We start from the raw sequence: 21,150 nt of genomic DNA on the forward strand, positions 1-21,150 counted from the left end.
ACGGAATGAGATTGAGTGTTATTTGGGTTATAATATTTGAGTCTAACCTAAGGAAGCCTCTTATATATGAGAAGTGTTTTTTTTTTTAATTAAGCTAATGAAAAACAAAGTCTTTTAGGAGTTAGAGATTATTTGTCAAGTAAACTCATTAGCAGCAATATGTTCCATTAACAAATAAATTGTTCATTAGTGATATAAATGAAAATTATATTAGGGAATAAAATTCTAATTTTGTGGTAAAAATAGATATGCTTCATAAATGCCAACTTACCTACTTAGCAGCCAATTTATCTAAAAAAATAACTAAAATATGTACTATCAGCAAATCTGTATGTGAATGATACAGTGAAAGAAATGAAAGACAGATGTCAGGTGTGTGTGTGTGTGTGCATGTGTGCATGTATGTTTGATAGAGACAGAGACAGAAACAGAGATAAACAGAGAGGCAGAGAGAGATAATATTATTTAGCAAACTCTTGTGTTGATTGATTGATCTTGAAATAGATGTCTACAGAGCTTCTTTTTATTGACAATTAGTGATTGCTTCTGGTTCAGGATGACGATCCTTGAGAATACCACAGTGTAATATTTAAGGCAGAAGTGACGACAGAATTATTCTTTCACCTGCTGCAGTTCCTTTTAATGTTCGTCACAGTCAGTGAAGGGGGGCTGCTTGTACTTTGGACTTCACATGCATCTAGTTTCTCTCAGGAAATCAGAGAATAAGCATTGTGTTTAGGCATGTCATTGTCTTAACTATATTGTAAAAAAATAACACTGTTGCAATTATGTTTTTCCTAGGGATATCATGAATAACAAAGTATTTTACCAGCATCCCAATCTCATGAGGGCCCTTGGGATGCATGAAACAGTGATGGAAGTCATGGTGAACGTCCTTGGAGGTGGAGAGTCCAAGGTAAACTAAAGCCTTGACTTTAGAAGCTATGTTGCAGAGAAACTACAAGAGTGATTATTTCTTACATTCCTTTAGTGAGCTTGTGTTTAAAGAATACTGATTCTCTGTCTCTCTCTGTCTCTCTGTCTCTCTCTGTCTCTCTTTGTCTGTCTCTGTCTCTGTCTCTGTCTCTGTCTCTCTCTCTCTCTCTCTCTCACACACACACATACACACACACACCCTTTAGTCTAAGAGTTGTAGTTGGCTATTTGAATTTGCCTTAATTTTGAGAAAGACATTCCTACACTCTGCTGTGTTGTTTGTTGTCTACTTAAAGGATATCTAGCAGCTTACAAAGAACATATAAATGTTTCAGTATTATACCTAATCTCATCATAAGTACAAAGTACATATCTGTCCTTCAGACTCAGTTATTGCTAGGATTCGTACAACCGATGGATGCTTTAAATGAGACAGGGTTGTTCTGGAATGGGTTTGTGGTAAGACTTTTTTTTTTAGGTTGATAACATTTTTGAGGTTTTTCTTTTTTTCATCTTTTTTTATTGGATATTTTATTTACATTTCAGATGCCATCCCTTCCCCATTTCCTCTCCCTAGAAAACCCCTATCCCATACCCCCTTCTCCTTTTTGCTTTTATATAACTTTTTAAATGTTAACCAATGGCTTTATAAATTTGGTAATGCTCAATATCAATCAGTAGTGTAACCTAATACCCAACCTAGATATATCAACTATCTTTGACTGGCAGAGACATGTGAACATCTGCCTACATGTCTGGCCCCCCTCTCTCTTTCTCTCTCATCACCTAGATCCTCCTCTCCTTACTCCTCCTCTCCTTACTCCTCCCACCTTAGGCCCTCCTACATATCACCCTTCCTGTTAAAATAAAAATTTTCTCTCAAACTACAGTTAGAGCATAACTATACCAATTTATGTCAGTAAGGTGCAAGATAGACCTAATAACCAGTCCATCATTTTGTTGACTAAGCAAAACCTCTGCCATCTCTCTTAAATAAAAGGCTTACTTCTGAACCTGCCTTTTTTTCTTGGCTCAAGAATGAATGTCAGCTGAAAACCATCCTCTCAAATCTTTTCTCTCAAAGTAAATAGCAAGGATTGGCTATGAGACTATAAGTTTTCAACCCCAACAGAAATCCAGAATGACTGAGTTAACTGAAATTATGGGAAGCACAAAGCATAGCTTCTAAAACAGCCAATTTATAGAGACCTCTGAACACCTGGACAGTCCTATATACTAAAGAACTTTGGAGCATCCGTTCTTCAGCCTTCTGGCCCAGGATCATCTGACAGACCTAGTGATGCAGAATTATTAAGGGCTGATTATTCTGTCTTGGCAGATATAATCAGTTGACTATTCTGCAAGTGTGTCCTTTTCTGGACAGTGATTTGTCTGTAGATGGAAAGAGGCAATTCTTGCCTAGTGGCTGACTCACCACAATTGGAATAAGTCCAGAGATGCTCAATTTCTTCTTAGAATCCAAGACAGGAAGCTGTCAGGAGAAGACAGGTCTCTAATCAAAATAAACATTAATACAGAAATGTTTGTAACATCAATTATGTGGATTTCTGATGTTTTGAAAACCAACTATTTATGTAAGGCAATCTGGACTGTTGTCTGTTAACTCCTCTCAGCTATTTCTAAAGAAAATATAGAAAACACCCTAACAGTAAACTCAAAGCCATAATTTGCTATAGGCCCTTAACTCACAGGCTAAACATCTCAAATAAGTTTAAAAAAGTTAAAGAAGAACTGGGTCTAAGCCTTGTATTCCTAAATGTGTTATACAGGCACAATGCCTATGATAGTAACAATATTCATCTCACTTTTATATTAATAAAAAGCTCGTACCAATGAAAACCTTAAATTTGAAATCAAAGTAAATTTTGTACCATTTAAGAAATTATAACTTCATCGTAATAAAAAATTATACATATTTCTACTAGTAGGTTATGGCTAAGCAATAAATCCTAGCTAATCCTCCTTGTTCCACCAAAACTAGTACTTTCCCCTAGAAAGACAGCCCAATACTAACCACTTCAGTCCCCAAGCCCAGGGAATAGGGTCGCCGACTCTTCATTAACTTCTTCAAACTGATTATGGGTGTTGAGATATTAGAAGAGGGGTTGGGGGAAGAGTAAATTGATAAGCCTCTGATGCTGTGTCTTCACTGCATTTAGCTGGAATTCCAGGACATCAGAGGTTCGAGCAGGTCTGCTCAGCTTGCCTGATGAGTAGATACACCAAGGCTGTGTATTCTGCAATATACAAATCTCAAAACAAATTTTAGTATCAAGGTAATTGTTTGTTTGAATTCTGGAATCTAGTCTTCTGGTGGCCTGCCTCTGTCATGTCTAATCCATATAATTCTGGGAGTTTCTATGAGGATGTGCTCCCACCATCCTCCCATTTTTGCCTTCCTGCTCTCAAATTTCCCAATATCAGGGAATCCAAACTTTCGGGCACCTAGGCCCTCCACTTCCACTGATGCCTAACCCCTTACCCCATTCCCCCACTCCAATTACTATGAGGGTGTGCTCCCACCATCCTCTCATTCCTGCTTCCCTGCTCTCGCAATTCCCCAACACTAGGGAGTCCAAAGTTTCAGGTACCAAGGCTGTCCACTTCCACTGATGCCTGGCAAGGCTACCTTCAACTACTTATACAGGTGGAGCCATGAGTCTCCCTTTCCCCTGCTTTGTGTTCTCAGCCTGGAGATATTAGAATGGCTACTCCAGCTTGTTTCTTAGGACCATTTGCTTGAAAAATTGTTTTCCAGCCTTTTACTCTAAGATAGAGTCTGTCTTTGCACTGAGGTGGGTTTCCTGTATACAGCAAAATTCTGGGTCCTGTTTATGTATCCAGTCCATTAGCCTATGTCTTTTAATTTGGGAACTGAGTCCATTGATGTTAAGAGATATTAAGGAACAGTGATTGTTGTCTCCTGTTATTTTTGTTATTAGAGGTGAAGTTATCTTTGTGTGGCTATCTTCTTTTGGGTTTGTTGGAAGGGGGTTATTTTCTTGCTCTTTCTAGGGTATAATTTCCCTCCTTGTATTGGAGTTTTTCTGCTATTATCCTTTGTAATGCTGGGTTTGTGGAAAGATATTGTGTAAATTTGGTTTTGTCATGGAATATCTTGATTTCTCCATCTATGGTAATTGAGAGTTTTGCTGGGTATAGTAGCCTGGGCTGGCATTTATGTTCTCTTAGGGTCTGTATGACATCTGTCCAGCATCTTCTAGCTTTTATAGTATCTGGTGAGAAGTCTGGTGTAATTCTGATAGGTCTGCCTTTATATGTTACTTGGCCTTTCTCCCTTACTGCATTAATATTCTTAATTATTATTACTTATATAATAATTAATTAAGAATATCAATAATTAACAATATTTATAATAATTAATAATATTAATAATTAATAATTAATAGTTATACTAATAATATAATCATCAATATTTATAATTACTAATTTCATAATTATGATCATTAATAACTATAATTATTAATTTATAATTATTAATATTAATAATTATAATTATAATCAATTACACATAATTAATTATTAATTAATTAATATTCTATTTAATATTCTTTCTTTGTTTTGTGTACTTGGTGTTTTGATTATTATGTAATGGGAGGTATTTCTGTTCTGGTCTAGTCTATTTGGCATTCTATAGGCTTCTTGTATGTTTATGGGCATCTCTTAAGATTAGGGAAGTTTTCTTCTGTAATTTTGTTGAAGATATTTATTGGCCCTTTAAGTTGGGAATCTTCACTCTCATCTATACCTATTATTCTTAGGTTTGGTCTCCTCATTGTGTCCTGTATTTCCTGGTTATTTTGTGTTAAGAACTTATTGAATTTTGCATTTTCTTTGACAGTTGTGTTGACACTTTCTATGGTATCTTCTGTACCTGAGATTCTCTCTTCTATTTCTTGTATTCTGTTGGTGATGCTTGTGTCTATGACTCCTGATTTCTTTCCTAGGTTTTCTATCTCCAGGGTAGTCTCCCTTTGTGATTTCTTGATTGTTTCTACTTCCATTTTTATGTCCTGGATGGTTTTGTTCAATTCCTTCACCTGTTTGGTTGTGTTCTCTTGTAATTCTTTAAGGGATTTTTGTGTTTCCTCTTTAAGGGCTTCTACCTGTTTACCTGTGTTCTCCTCAAATTCTTTGAGAGTGTTATTTATGTCCTTCTTAAAGTCCTCTATCATCATCATTAGAAGTGATTTTAAATCTGAATCTTGCTTTCCTGGTGATATGGGGGAATTCAGGACTTCCTAGTGTGGGAGAACTAGGTTCTAATGATGCCAAGTACCCTGGGTTACTGATGCTTTTGTTCTTGCACTTGCCTTTTGCCATCTGTATCTCCTTAGTGCTACCTGCCCTGTCCCTGACTGGAGCCTGTCTTTCCTATTATCTTGGTTATATCAGAACGTTGTGGGGTGGGTGTAACTACTGGGGAAAGCGCTGGGGCCCCAAATCTGCTCAGTGCTCAAGTGAAGACAGGATGCTGCCCAGGTTAGAGCTCTGGGAGCCCCGTTTTCTCTGGGTTCTTAGAGATTGGGGGCAGAGCTGCCACCCAAGATCTGCTCAGTGCTCTGGCCCAGACCAAAGGGAACCAGTGTTCCAGGCTGGGAGTGACTTCCTGGGTCCTTGTGGGTCCCAGTTACTCCCTGTTTGGGGTGAACATTGTTGTCTGCTTACCAAAGATACTGCCCGGGTTAGTTCCTGGGAGCCCCGCTTCCTCTGGGTTCTGTGTGATTGTGGGTAGAGTTGTCATCTTGGATCTGCCCAGTTCCTGGGCCCAGACCAGAAGGACATGGTAAGACTTAAAAGTTAACTTTTAAGTAAGTACTATTTACAACAAAGTCTGAAACACCCAGATATCTAGAAGAAAGAGCACAGCAAAGAACTCTATCACTGTTGCGGGAAATATTAAACAATTGTACCATCTCATGCACTATTCCCAACTACTCTCTGCCCTGGCCATCTCTCTGCCTCTTGGCTAGCCCCAGTGGGCAGGTCTTCTCAGCTCTGGTTAGCCTGCCTCAGGGCCACTCCTACCTTCTCAGCCATCTACCTCCTGTGGCTAGTTGTCACAAATTCCCTTAACCCAGTAAATCAAAACTCTAGAAGCTTGTAATTAATCAGTCAGATTTATATATCAACAAATTCCCAGTTCACAAGATGCCCACACAATAATTTCAGAGCCAATTGATAATGATATAAATTGTTCACCTAGATAAGAGAAATCGTCCCAATTATTCTACCCTTTAGGATATTCATAGCTTCCTGTGGCCCTTAAAAGCCACAGGGAAGCTGGATCATCTTCCTCTTCTCCGTTTTCCTTCCTTCTCCTCTCTTCTTCCTGTCCATGTCTCTGAAATGCTTAGCTTTGCCTCCCTTTTCTCTGTCCAATCTCAGGCTTCTTGTATTAATATTTAGATTGATTGGGGGAAAAGTTCTGCTACACATAACTCCATGTGAAGCAGCACAGTTTTATAACTTGAGATCCAAATAGCATGCCTGAATTTAAATCACAGCACATATTTTTTACAGTATGTATGTTTCCCATGCCCCACAGATAGAAAGACATATAAAGACCTTCACAATGTATTGAGTTTGGGAAGAAGCATCTAGGGTAGTAGTTCTCAACCTGTGGGCCACAACCCTAATGGGGCCACAGGGGTTGCATATCAGATAGTCTGCACATCAGCTATTTACATTACTATCCATAACAGTAGCAAAGTTACAGTTACAAAGTAGCAACAAAATAATTTTATGGTTGGGGGGGCACTACAACATGAAGAACTGTATTAAAGGGTCATAGCATTAGGAAAGTTGAGAACTTATCCTAGATTCTGGGGTAAGGAGAGGTGCATGTGTGGGTGCTGACCACTTGAGCCTTCTGGCCAGAAACTTGGCAAAGAAGTGGTGTCTAGAGCAGGCAGGCTGTGAGGCCCTGGAATATCAACAACAGCAACAACAACAATTGATGGAGTCAAAAACATCCCATTATGAGACTCCAAATTCAGTGTATCTTTCCCTTCTGTTCCTATGTTCTTAATATCTATATTTTCTGGATTGTATAAAACAGAATCAGAGGTATTATGTAGTTTCCCAGGTAGGCATAGACAGGCATGTAGCCAGGTAGCACAGCCATGTCTCTGTCAGTCTGATTCCTTAGCCAGGCGCAGGCTAGCTGTAAGTTTAAGGCTAAGTGACGATGGAATCTGTAGATTCAGGTGGGCTTGGGAGTCAGTGTTAGGCCTGATGTTCAGTGGCTGGAGGACTGAATGAATCACAGGCTGAATGTTTGAAGGTTTTCAGCAACTGAGCTTGGTTTTCATGGGTTCGAACAGGTTGATACTGTCCTTGTGATCTTACCTTCAGAGCTCAATCCTATCTTTGTTTCAGCAACTAACCAGATACTCTCTTTATAGGAAATCACCTTTCCCAAGATGGTGGCCAACTGCTGCCGTTTTCTCTGTTACTTCTGTCGTATAAGTAGGCAGAATCAGAAAGCCATGTTTGATCATCTCAGTTACTTACTGGAAAACAGCAGTGTTGGTCTTGGTAAGTTAATGTATCATATGAGTTTAGTCTTTAAAGAAAAAATAGCCTGGCCAGGAACTGGAGCGACGGCTTGGTGGTTATGAACACTTGCTGCTCCTGCAGAGGACTGATGTTCTGATCCTCGGACCCATGTTAGGTGGCACACAGCTGCTTGTAACTGCATCCCAGACAAAGCTACCAGTTTTGACTTAGACAGTAGGCATATCAGTTAATTTTCTCATCATTATATTATCTGACAAAAAGAAACCTAAGGAAGGGTTTATCCAGCTCATACTCTGTGGGTATAAAGTGTAATTGTGGGGAAAGATTGATGACCATGGCCACTGTCTGATGTGGCATTGGCTAGAAAGGTGAAGCTGTTTGCTGATATCTGAGCAAATTAAGAAGCAGGGGGCAAGGAGGATGCAGCCAGTACTCAGCTGTACTGATAAAGATCTTGCCTTGTTTTATTTTTAATTCAGTCCAAGCCCTCTGCCCATGGATCGGTACCACCCATATGTAGGGTGGGTCTTCCCATCATTCAATTAACCTACTCTAAAACTGCATCCTCAGTCATGCCCAGAGGTTTGCCACCTGAGAGGATTTTTTGATGCTGTCTAGTTTATATCAGTTTAAATGATCATAACACCCAAAGTGCATGGTTGCTGTAGTACATTGTACTTTTTAAGAATAAAAGTAGATCTGAAGTATCTCATCACAAAACTTGGTAAGAAGTCTTGAACGTTCATTTGGGCAACTGAATCCTTTCATAATCTGCATCTATTTCAATCACAATAAGCATACACATTTTTGATTGTCAAAGATCTTACATAGATTTAGGATAGTGCAATATATATGTTATTTAGGTATTAAGTGTTGGAAAGGTGTGTTTTCTTACACTGTACTCCTAGCTCCAGCACAATCCAGGTATTATTTCCTCTTCGTTTGAATTAGCCTCACCAGCCATGAGAGGTTCAACTCCTTTAGACGTGGCCGCAGCTTCGGTGATGGATAACAATGAGCTTGCCCTCGCTCTACGAGAGCCGGATCTGGAGAAGGTGAGCCATGCTCCTGCCCTGAGTGTCTTTGGACTGGACCTCAGGCATACTTCAGTATATGCACCTGTGCTGTATCGAGTTAAATCATGACATGTGATTATAATTCTGTAATGTCTTATATTTGACATAATTCTGTTCTCCATTCCATATCAGTTAGGTGTGATGACGATTAAGACATCTGGAGAGGTTGTCTCTTTTCCCATAAATATTTTCTGTGAAATAGGAATCACCTTTCCATGACTGGCATAGTTTTTCCCATGATATCTGCTATTTTATTTAATAATAGAGGTCTAGTTTCCCTAAGTATATTTTTGTCCTCCATTGTATAAATTTTGTATCACATAAACATGGATGTGTTCCAGTAAAATTGCAAGGCTGGATATTCATAAGCATATCTGATCATGTGTGTTGACCAGCATGCATGGAATGTTCCCCCAAAGTATGGCTGCAGACCTTTCAGTTGTTCATTTGGTCCTTCCCCCAGAGTCCCTGTCTATTGTTCCTTTACAGACTTTAATCCTCTTAAAAGGAACCCCTCATCCTCTTCCCAGGACTGCCCAGTGGTTTACTGTGTCACTCAGTGTAAAAGGAAAGGACACAACCTTCCTTCAGTGCTCCTCACCCCATATTGGTCTTCTCCCATAGCCTACCACTCTCCTGCCCCTTCTCTTTGTTCCAGCCACACAGATCTCACTATGACTGAACATCCCAGAATATGTCCCTGTCTCAGGGCTTTTGTGTTCACTCTTCCCTCCACATGCCATGTCCTTAGCCCTTTTAGCCTGTGGCTGTTTGTCAGACATCTTTTTTTAATAATGACTCTAAAGTCATGTTTGTGTTCATGTCTTCCAAGGCCTGCTATTTAAAGGTGGAAGTCTGTGCTTTGGCCCTTCTTATTAGCTTCATGGCTTTATTTTCTTTCGTTGAATATATTTCATGTTACACACACACATGTATATAATATATTTGTTAGATAGCATCTCTGTGATGCAGACATCATAGAATGTTCCCGCCCAAAACAAGACATCTACAGTATCTCTAGAGTCTGTAGTCTTTGGGAATTGTGATCATACATGAACTCGATCACCAGTTGACACTGCAGGTTAAAAATTATTGTACTTACGTATTTCTAAAAGTTCACTCTCTACTGGTGTTGCTCCTAGTGATACCAGCATTTTTGCAAATGGTTGCTCAGCTTCAGAAAAAGGTGTTGGCACTGAGGCACACCTGCATGTGCTGGTTACAAGTATAAGGCAGTGAGCTCTTCCCCAGTACCCTGCCACATCAGATCAATGTCATGAAGCTTCACATCTCTGACTCATGGAGAATACTTTACTCCTAGATCTCATTAATCTCTTAAAATAGTTAATATCCAGACCCTTGGTAATACCAACTATAAATAAAGAATGTGGGGCAATTGGACTCCCCGCCAGGGTGCTGTTGAATGAACATGGCACCGTGAGTCTGAAAAGCCCCCTAACAGTTTATCAGTTTAAACATGCACTCTCTACAGTGAACTGTACACATAGTCTTTACATTCCTAGGGCTTTGCTCAATGGAAAGGGATCCATCATAGTCCACAGCTAAAATACCCATCACTGTACAAATTGGTAAGAGAAGCTGGTACTATCCATCCACATACAGTGGATTGCTACTCAACAATACAAAAGAATTCAGTGTTAACCTATGCTGCAATGTGACTGAGTCTTCAAATCATCTTACCATGTAATAGAAGTCAGACACAGGAAGGTACATGCTGCACAATTCTGTGTGTTAATATTATTGAAAATATAAGCTAGTTTGTATTGGGAGAAAACAGTTCATCTGGGGCTAAAAAATAAAATATAGAACAAGGGATACAAAGAGCACAGGGTACCATGGGAGGAGGATGGAATGTTGTGGAATATATTGAAGTGCCTTAAGCAGGCCATTCTCTTGAACATCACTTGCCTCAATGCTGCAGACATAAAAGTTGTAGCTGCAACATTTATTTCTAAGCCTGACAGAACTCTGCTAAGTTATTCATGTAATGCCCTGTCACCATTGGCTATGGCTTCTTTGGGGATGGATTTCTTTTTATGTCACAATCACTCATGAAATGTTATATACTATCATCATGCCTATGAAATGAAGTATCTTAAAAAGATAAACCAAGAAGCCATTTTTTTTCAAGTGTAAATTTCAACAGCCCTGAAAAGTGCTGCCAACAGGCAGGTTGAATATCTCCCATCCAAGATGCTTGGGGTCCATTGTGATTCAGATGTGAGAAATTTCTCAATTCTGAAAAGTTACCACATACACATAATGAAATATTTTTTTTTTTTTTTTTTTGCACACCTGCCTTTTGAAAGTCATCTGCCATCTGAGGCCAGATGTAGACTTTTCTATTTGTGACTTCATGTCAACACTCAAAAGTGTTTTAGATTTCATAGCTTTGGGGATTTTAGAGATTTGGATTACAGAGAGTCAGTGTATAGCTCGAGTAGTGTGGTCACTGACACTAGTGCAAGGAGAATAAATAACTTGCTCAAAATGATGCACCCTGAGACATGTCTGGTCAGAATTGAGATCTGCCTTTAAGTTAGCATCGCCCCACTTAAGCACCTTCTCATAACTGCCCTGTCATTGAATGGTTGAATCATTTGGAGGCAATTCCCTCCAAGGTGCCTTTGCATCTCAGACAGTTATTCCTGTGTTCAGAGTGTTTGCAACCCATCCCTTACCAGGTGAACTGTAGGAGGACTCACTCAGGTGGTTTGGAATTGGGTCAGAGGTCATTAGACATTCAGGGATGTGTCAGATATTATGATACTTGTATGCAAAGGTCTTGAGTATATGGCATGGAATTCAAGAACATTATTTTCTTAGAGAATTCATTCATAATTTTGATGACTACATTTTTATTTCAGTTATCATGATATTAAAAAGAATTGCAAAAAAATACATTCATTAGGGCTGGAGAATTAGGGTTCAGTGCTTAAAAGTGATTGCTGCTCTTTCAGAGGACTCAAGTTCTATTCTCAGCACCCACATCAAATAGTCAGTGATGGCTGCCTACAACTCTAGCTCCAAGAGATCCAATGCTGTGTCTTTTTACCTCCCTGGGCACCTGCACTCACACATACTTATATACACACATAAAGAAATGAAATGCATGTGTTTCAAACCACCATTGGATAATCTCATTCACCAGACTTAGTATATGCTCATGTTTGTTTCAAGTGAAGGCTAACCCCTTGCTCATCCTTTGTTTGTAGGTAGTTCGCTATCTGGCTGGCTGTGGTCTGCAGAGCTGTCAGATGCTGGTGTCTAAGGGTTATCCAGACATTGGGTGGAATCCAGTTGAAGGAGAGCGATATCTTGACTTTCTCAGATTTGCAGTCTTCTGTAATGGTAGGACACAACCACTGGCAGGTTCATAAAACTGAAAATAAGGGTTCTGAGGCTAGGGAGAAGGCTCAGTGGTCAGGGTCACTAATCTACCCCTGTAGAAGACCCAAGTTCAGTTCCCAGCACCCATAAGAGATAGCTTACAACTGCCTGTAACTCCAGCTCCAAGAGAGCTGACATTCTCTTGTGATGTCTTTGGGTTCCTGTGCTTACATGCACACACAGACATGTAGATATGCAATTTTTTAAGTAAATAGTAATATTTTAAATGAAAATAAAGTAAGTGTTCATCATAGCATTTTATGAAGAAAGTGAATGTAAGAAGTTATATATTTTATTTAATAGTTTTCATTCCACAGAAGTAACCCATACTACATTTTTTAATGTGGATAATTTTTTTTTATTGTTTAACTTTAAATCTGTATTTACCTTCTGGATTTTTGCAGTTGGGTCTTAAGGGTTAGGATTACAATAGCTTCTCCCTTAACAGATAGTTTGTCTCTGTAATATTTTGCTTTACTTGGAAAATATTATCAAAGGATGTGACTTACGTTGTTTAGTGTGTACATCTGTCATGTCTTTCATTGCTGAGTTAGAATACCTGACAGAGGTGCCTTGGGGAGGAACCCAATCAGTCTATCACTGAAGGAAAGTTAGATGCAATAGCTTAGTCCTTGGTTAGTCGGAACTTGCAATGTAGCTTCTTGTGTGACACCAACCAGGAAGTAAAGAATGAGAGCCAGAATATAGCTAGAGGTAGAACTTTCAAGGCTCTCACTGACAGCCTATAATAGCCAGCTAGTCCCCAAATCCCAGTCATCTTCCAGTCTCTCAAGATTGTCAGGAACAGTTATCCAGACATGTAGGTCTCTGAGGATCATCTGGCATGTAGCCCATAACAATACACATAGAAGTTGTGATGTGGGCTAAGTGTTGAATTTATGGTCCAGTAAGATGGCTCAATGGGTAAAGTGCTTGTCACCGAGTCTGGCTACAAGAGTTCTATCCCTGAAACCCATATGGTAGAAGAAGAGAAACAACTCCTGAAGGTTGTTTTCTGGCTTTCGTGTATCATGTGACCTGACCACCCCACCCCCAATAAATAAATGTAATTTAGAAGTTGAATTACTATTATAGTATATTTCTAAGGTATACCTATTTCTTTAAATGCTTATGACACACGGTGCCCAGAAAGCCCATCTTTTGTTCATATTTCTCTTTTGACTGCAGGGGAGAGTGTGGAAGAGAACGCAAATGTTGTAGTGAGGTTGCTCATCCGGAGACCCGAGTGCTTTGGTCCTGCCTTGAGAGGAGAAGGTGGTAACGGTCTCCTCGCAGCCATGGAAGAAGCCATAAAAATAGCTGAGGATCCTTCTAGAGATGGCCCCTCTCCGACCAGTGGATCCAGCAAAACCCTGTAGGTCTATTTGCACACACCCTTAGAAAATGATATCACCTCGTTAAGGTTGACAATGTATAGATGACATTCTGTTACTTATTATTTCACTATCTGTCACTGAAGAGTACTCCCTTGAAAACTGAGTGTCTTAGATGAATGGGGGTTGGCTAGTGAGACAGACTGAATAAATAAGGAAATAAGCTGGAGACTTGGTGTGGACTTAGGACATGCATCTTGTAGGTATTTTGGGGCTAGCTAGACAAAGAATACAGTTCAGAAACCTGTATCCTTGATATTGGAGCATGATGTTGTCATCTACAAAGTGTTTGTCCACAAACCACAGGTAGGCCATACCTGTACAGTATAGAGGATCAGAGGTGAGTATCTGAGAGAGAGAGAGAGAGAGAGAAAGAGAGAGAGGGAGAGAGGGAGAATGAGAACACACATATTCTTTTATGTACAGGGTCCAGAGGGAGGTATTGGTTATCCTACTCTGTCACTCTTTGCCTCATTCTCTGAAACAGAGCCACTCACTGAATTAGGAACTAGGCTGGCAGCTCAAAAGCCCTTAACAACCTTCCTGAATCTGCTCCTCTGCCAACCCTGGGGTGACAGGCATGCATGACCATGCCTGGATTTTTATGTGAGTTGTGGTGATTTGAACCAAGGTCTTTATACTTGTGATATAAGGTTTCTATGCTGCTGAACAATTGATCCAGCCACCCAAGATAAGTTTCTGTAGTTCTTATAAGTTAGATAGAGAAAGAGACCTTTAGTAAGGAAATGGGGGACTCATTTACTGACTATGATAGTAACAGCAAGGAAAACAGATGCAATTCAGAGGAACAGAATGCTTGGCTAATGTACTGGAGAGATGTGTGTCAGAAGACACCAATGCTCGTCCAGTAGGGTTGTAAGGCAATGCAGACAGGCACGTTTCTAATCTGTGGCAGTAAATATTCTCTGAGGGGGTCATGCACCTACACTCTTAGTGCAATTGTAAAGATAAAGTATAGGACTCAGAGGGAACAAACTTGCAAGTAAGGGAACCGTATTTCTTCCACAGGCAGAGGAAACCCAGGCCATAATTGTTTATCACAATGGTTAACGCAGTTCTTCACTGCCCTTATAGAGAGAAATACATACTGGGAGCTCAGAAAAGGATGATGCTAGCCTGTGTGCACACAAAAGCTTGAGACCTCCCTTGTGCACCTACAAGGCAATTCACTGCCACTCTGCAGACTCGTTAGTCCAATTGAGGACACTTTCTTCAAGCCACCAAGAAGGAGGGACATAGACTGTGAGGGCTGTTCACATGTGCATTCTATTGGCCAGATGATGGAGTGTTGTCAGAAAGAGAACATTTTGGAGGTAGCAAAAGGAACAACTAGATTGTCTGTGGTTGATGGAGTGAGGGTAAGGTTATTGGTATCATAGGTGAATACATGAAGTAACACTTGTAAATGTTATTTTTGACCAAGCAGTATACATGGGGTCTGACATATATTATCATACATGGTGCCTTTGGTTACCCTTTCTCTACTTGAGCAATACTTGGAAAAGCACTCAGAAACTTCACAATAGTCTTTAAACCATTTTTAGTTAATATGCTGTCTGTCATTAGAAATGAGTGCCACCCACACATATATGTATGTTGCATATGTGTATATATGTTGTACACATATATGCATTTCTTTATATGTGGTGTAAAAGTAAAAAGGGACTATTCAGAAGGAGACAGGGTGATGGGAGGATAAATATAAGAAAAGCACAATGTTGCAAATATAAAAATATCATAATGAAAGCTGTTTGTACACCAGCTCAAAATATTAACAGCAAAACAAACAAACAAATAGACAAACAAAAAGAAGCAAGGGGCTGCAGGGATGGTTTGGTGGTTGAGAGCACTTGTTATTCTTCTAGAGCCCTCTTGAGTTTGGCTCTCAGTACCCAAATCAAGCAGCTCACAACTGCGTGCAATTCATGTTTCAGGGATCTGATACCTCCTGTGTGCACATACGCAAACGCACATGCTCATAAACAAAAAAGAACATTAAATTCTTAAGCCTGAAAAGAAGGACATGATCAATACCCATCAGATGAGTGATCCTCTGCCTATCCCGTGGCAGGAATCTTAACATGTCCTTGCAATGTGCTCTTGGTAATAGAGTCCCAATTCTGATCCTTAATGCATTGTTATTTTGTTTGAAAAAAAAAAAAAAAAAAAAAAGTATCACCGGTATTCTGAGAAGTGTGAAAGGACAGGTAGGAAAAGCTATCCTTTTTCCCCTGAGCACTGCAACTTCATTTATTTTCTGCTTCTTTTGGGACAAATTTCCTGAAAGTGATACAGAAGAAGAAGAAGATGATACCATCCACATGGGAAACGCGATCATGACCTTCTACGCAGCTTTGATTGACCTGCTTGGTCGCTGTGCTCCTGAAATGCACGTGAGTCTATTTGGGGGCTTGAGGGCAGCAATCTTGACACAGTCATCAGTGCCAGACATCATGCTGGCAGGGCTCACAGCAGCGTCTCAAACTAGTAATATTCATGCTCCATTAAAAATAATAGCTACTGCCTAACTGTTGAACGAATGTTTGTTTAGTTGGACATGTCCCATTGGCTATAAAAATTGGTAATGAGATTGTCATTACAAGTCATTAATAGAATATTTAGTCACCCATATGTCTTTAAAACTCATGTGGCCTCCTTGCCTTCGAAGACGAGAATATGTTTTCCCTGCACGGTTTCTTCTCTGATGGAAATCCACTGTTTCCACCAATCACTGATTCCTTTTGTATAATGCTTATCTCTATTTGAGTACAGATGGGCAAGATTGATTTTAAAACTATAAGGCTGAGTTGTTGAGAGAGCATATGGTAGCAGGCCTGTTGTGTCTAGACAAACTGATTTCACACCAGCCTCTTGGTCTTCTGGTTCACAGAAGTCTTTTATTCCCGTTTCTACACTGTTCCCCAAGTCTTGAGTATAAAGCTTGTGTTACAAATGTCCAGTTTAGGGGTCCAGAGTCACTTGCTCTCTGCACTGTGACCAGCTGTACTTCTCTATAACAGCTTCCAGGCTCCTGAAGCCCCACCCTAGCTGATGAGCCACTGGCAGTCAATGGCTGTTAGGGAAAGAAAAGCTGCTCTTTTTTGGGAACTGCCAAGTAGATTCCCCTTGTCTTTGTGGATGGCCCTACACCCACGCACATATGGATAGCACACATTTGGTTAGGTTGGTTCTTAATTCTTTAAGGAGATGTGTATTTGTAAATAAGATGTGTTGGAGGGATCAGAGGGAGTTTGCAGAATTGGGAGTGAATATGTTTGGCACATTATAAACACTATGAAATGCTAAAAGAATAAACAAACCTGCAAGTCTAATTTTGAGCTGGGATAAACATGAAGCCAGAGCGGGTGGCTTGCAATGCATTTTATTTCCCCGCCCTTGGTGCCCATGTTGGTTTTCAGCTCTTTAAAGGCCTTCCCTTTAAACTCATATTATGAAATCTATGTGATGTTCTCTTCTGTTGAAACCAGAGAAGAACCACAGAATAGAGAACAGTTAGAATATTAGAAAACTTGGAATCATTTTTTTTAAACTCAGCCTCTGCTGCTCATGTGATTTCTCACTTTGGTAACTGAGAAGACATGATGGAAGATGTGTGTGCTGGAAGTGGTTGCAGACAAAAGCATGGATGCCCATGTAATTTGTACCTTTGCTTGTCTCAGAGAAAAGATCAGAGGAACAAAGAAACAAATTATAATGCACAGATGCTTTGAGTGTTATCGTCTTGCCATCTTAAGGGTCTGGGAATGATAAAGCAGACCAGTGAGGGCTCTTCATTCCCACCTTGCCCTGCTGACGTTCTACCATCTTTACAGTCATTAGCTGAACTCTCCACTAGGCCTTGAATATCACTTGCTTTTCCTGCCCTGTGGTGAATGTAACAGATGCTGGTCCCAGCTCTAGAGATTGGTGACTTATTTAAGAAACCTACTGAGATTCTTAACTATTCTGATCCACTGGCACCATAGGAACTTTCTCAGCTAGAAGTCTTAAATGGAATGTCAAGATTCCTGTAAACCGACCCCTTTCTCTAAGAATCAAGACAGAATATGGGTGGATATAAAATTAATTTCTAAGACAAGAAAGAGGCTAAATACGTAAAAAATATTAGCATGACTTCAGTGACTTTGAATAGTGGCTGTTTAATTGTGTTATTTCTCTGGTTATTGGTGGGTGTATATAATTCTAAGGGCAATTGTTTATAGACTTTTCTGGTTATCAGTTTGTTCTGGTACCCCAAACATTATAAAAAAATCTACAAACTATTGGAAAACAGGTGACCTAGTCTGAAGTGTATGTAATCCAGTGTTTCTTCATGATTATGGGAACTATAAGCAGTGGTTGCCCAGCTGTATGCGGTTTCTTTGAGATGGTTAGCTTTATACATGTTCAGGGCAGACAATTGCTGTATACATTGATTGTCACAGTTTAAGTCATATAACAAAACTACAGATAGAGTCCACAACTAGTTCTAAAGTTCCTTTTTCCTCTTCCTGTTTAGTTGATTCATGCTGGAAAGGGAGAAGCCATCCGAATCAGGTCTATTTTGCGATCCCTGATTCCACTGGGAGACTTGGTGGGTGTCATCAGCATTGCATTTCAGATGCCAACAATAGCCAAAGGTAAGACCAGCATCCATCCTGTGCACTCTGTAGAACTGGGAGGACAATACTTTATGAAAATCTCATCAGTGCTTAGCATCCCCGCTCCCACCTCCATCCAGTCAGATGCTTGCTCACATATAGGAGTGGGCAGGTCCTTACTGCATCATGCCCTATGTGTTTGAGGGGGTGGTAATAATGGAATAGCAATGGTAGCACGCCAGTGGGTTTTAAACCTCAGGCAGTCGTGATTAAATTAAAATCAATGCCCATAGAGCACCTGAGTTGAATCTCAGGGACCCACATGGTAGAACTCACAAGACTACATTACAGATATTTATGAAGTGGGTTGTGTATTTGTAATATCAGGTAACTACCATTGTCTCTATGGTCACGGTAGGCTGGTACCCTTTCAGGGTGTTTCTTCTCACAATACTTCAGAAAAGTTCCCAGAGGGAGTAAAACCACAAAGCAACTGGTATTGTCATGAAGCCCCTTGGAGAATGCAGACCCCTCATTGGTGCAGGAAATATCCTGGCACATAACTTTTTGATACAATGGGAACAACCAATCTGCATTCTGAAGAATGAGAATGGGGCATCTGATCCCGAGGAGGCACAGCTACCAGATTTCTGGACTGCCTCCTTCCTGTTTGTCTTTGAGACTAGTCAAGATCCTGTAGTTGGTTTCATATCAGGGATCAGACAACTTCTGTTTTAAAAACTGATGCTTTATCGTAGAGGTAGGAAATAAGGTCTTAAAATAGCCTGTTCAGCTGTGTAGACAAATGCAGGGTCTGAGTTGTCTTCCAGAAACTTCTACTAGCTCTACCACTCAGATCTATCATCTAACAGTGCTATCTATCATATTCCCAGCAGAGTTAAACTCTAAAATCTATTTTTCTTACAATAAAGCAGAGATAATATTAGTTATATTAGATATTTTAAAATAATGACCAGGAACTAGTGAGTATCAACTTTGAATTTTATTTAAATATTATTTGTTTATTGGCTCCAAGTGAAAAGCTATTTGGGTCTGGTGACTGTCATATATCCTTGTTTCCTGGCTCTGCTTTTTTCAACATTACATCCCTGTGGGAAAACTCTGTGATACCTTTCATAGACTCTTACTGTGTGTTATCAGGACCAGTTTGGCATAATTATCTTATGATCTAAAGGGGATCAATAGGCTCCCCATGATTTTAAATTGTCACTCAGTCCCATAATTCTTTATACTAATGGTCTTCAACCTCTGAACTTAAAGAATTATTATAAGGGATTCATTGGTCTACATAGGCTTCAAGTATTGAGTATTGAGAGAGAGAAAATGACATGACTCTCATATGTTGTGATTAATGAAGTCTATTTCATATGAAATCCATGCTGGTTTCATTGTTTTGATTTGTCACTTTATGATGATTGTGTAACTATATTCACTATTATGCTATTTCATTCATAATCATCCTGAACCATAGCGGTGGACAGGTACCCTTATTATCACATAAGTTTAAAGGGATGCGCCCTTGACAAGAGTAGAAGAATGTGTTCCTTATTGTTTGTTTATTTATTAAGCTAGTTAGTTTCTTTTAGACAGGGTTTTTCTGTGTAACAGCCCTGGTCGTCCTGGAATTCACTTGTAGACCAGGCTGGCCTCTAACTCATAGTCATTCACCTGTCTCTGCCTGCCAAGTACTGGATTAAAGTCATGTGCCCCCAGCCTGTGGTTTTATTTAACTTTTCATGGTATCCACTCCACATTTTACCAGATCTATTTGATGCCTTCTATTTCCTTCTTGGCATCTGCCAGATACTATGCCTTTACAAATATGAAGTGAACAGTTGCCCAAATGACATCTATATGACCTTGGGTTCAAATTGTATTGCCCTAGTTTACCAGCCAAGCACACAATTGTATGAAGGTAGTAAAACAGGAAAACATTTCATTAATATAATTTATTTAAAACATGACATGGTTGGCAAAAGCCAAATGTCATCAACCCACATATGGCCAGGCCATTGACACCAACATGTCACCTTCTCTCTTGTAGATGGGAAGGTGGTGGAGCCTGACATGTCCGCGGGGTTTTGCCCAGATCACAAGGCAGCCATGGTTTTGTTCCTTGACAGGGTCTATGGAATTGAGGTGCAAGATTTCCTCCTCCATCTCCTTGAGGTTGGCTTTCTGCCAGATCTTCGAGCTGCTGCCTCTCTAGACACGGTATGATAAGAAAAGTGAACTTGTACCCTTGACTCTGAGGTCTATGTCTATGGACTCACTCATCCACTCATTCTCAACCAGTATTCACTGCACACCTATATTGGTTTCAGGACAGCAGTGAGTAAAGAGAAAATCAAACAGCCCCTGTCCAAAGAAAATTTATTAACTAGTGAAACTACGTGCCTCATAGGGCTGGCAAGAAATCTGACAAAGTGCGGTGGGAGACAAGAGGCTCATTGATCTATGCTTAACTTGGGAAGTCATAGGAATATCTATTAAATGTCTGTTCATTATCTTATTTTTCTAAATATATAGAGATGGCTCATTTGATAAAGTGCTTGTCACTTAAACATGAAGACCTTAGTTTATCCTTAAACCCAGGTTAAAAAAAAGACCTAGGTGTGTGTGTGGGGGGGGTGTATGTGTGTAAAAATCTAAGCACTAGATGGTAGAGATAAGTATGATTCCTGGAGATTATTGGCTAGATAGTCTAGCTGAATCAGAAAGCTTTAGATTTAGTGAGAATTTCTATCTCAAAAACATAAGGTAAAGAGAGATTAAGGAAGACATCTGACAATGACTTCTTGCCTCACCACACCCACCCAGCCCCCACAGAAACACATGTAAGTGCTTACAGACATATACACATGAATACATTTGTACAAAAAATAAAATAATACCTATATAAATAAATTTACCCACATACCTTTGCTGTTTGTTGAAAGCAGTAAGTATTAAGGTAGTTGAATGGCCACTTTAGTTCTGTCAGTTACAGGGGCACCCTGGGTTATCATTCTCTTGAGTACTCATTGGGTAGTATCTACCCTGAATGTTAGGTGGCTCCATGGATGATTTTCCATTACTGGTGTCAGGCTGGTATCTGAAACATGGTGGAACAAAGTAGAGCACCAA

At 39.8% G+C, this 21,150-nt stretch overlaps 1 protein-coding gene across 1 annotated transcript in view; it reads left to right on the top strand.

The window, feature by feature from the left end:
* Positions 1-21,150, top strand: part of Ryr2 (ryanodine receptor 2) — a 566,557-nt gene that overhangs the window by 389,686 nt on the left and 155,721 nt on the right. Inside the window, exons 42-49 of the mRNA XM_076939363.1 lie at positions 802-916; positions 7,386-7,518; positions 8,452-8,555; positions 11,813-11,948; positions 13,176-13,362; positions 15,690-15,795; positions 17,922-18,042; positions 20,069-20,238. Coding sequence (XP_076795478.1) covers positions 802-916; positions 7,386-7,518; positions 8,452-8,555; positions 11,813-11,948; positions 13,176-13,362; positions 15,690-15,795; positions 17,922-18,042; positions 20,069-20,238 — 1,072 coding nt within the window. The remainder of the gene's footprint in view (positions 1-801; positions 917-7,385; positions 7,519-8,451; positions 8,556-11,812; positions 11,949-13,175; positions 13,363-15,689; positions 15,796-17,921; positions 18,043-20,068; positions 20,239-21,150) is intronic.

This window comes from Arvicanthis niloticus, chromosome 8 (assembly GCF_011762505.2).
Source record: "Arvicanthis niloticus isolate mArvNil1 chromosome 8, mArvNil1.pat.X, whole genome shotgun sequence".
Lineage (NCBI taxonomy): Eukaryota > Metazoa > Chordata > Mammalia > Rodentia > Muridae > Arvicanthis > Arvicanthis niloticus.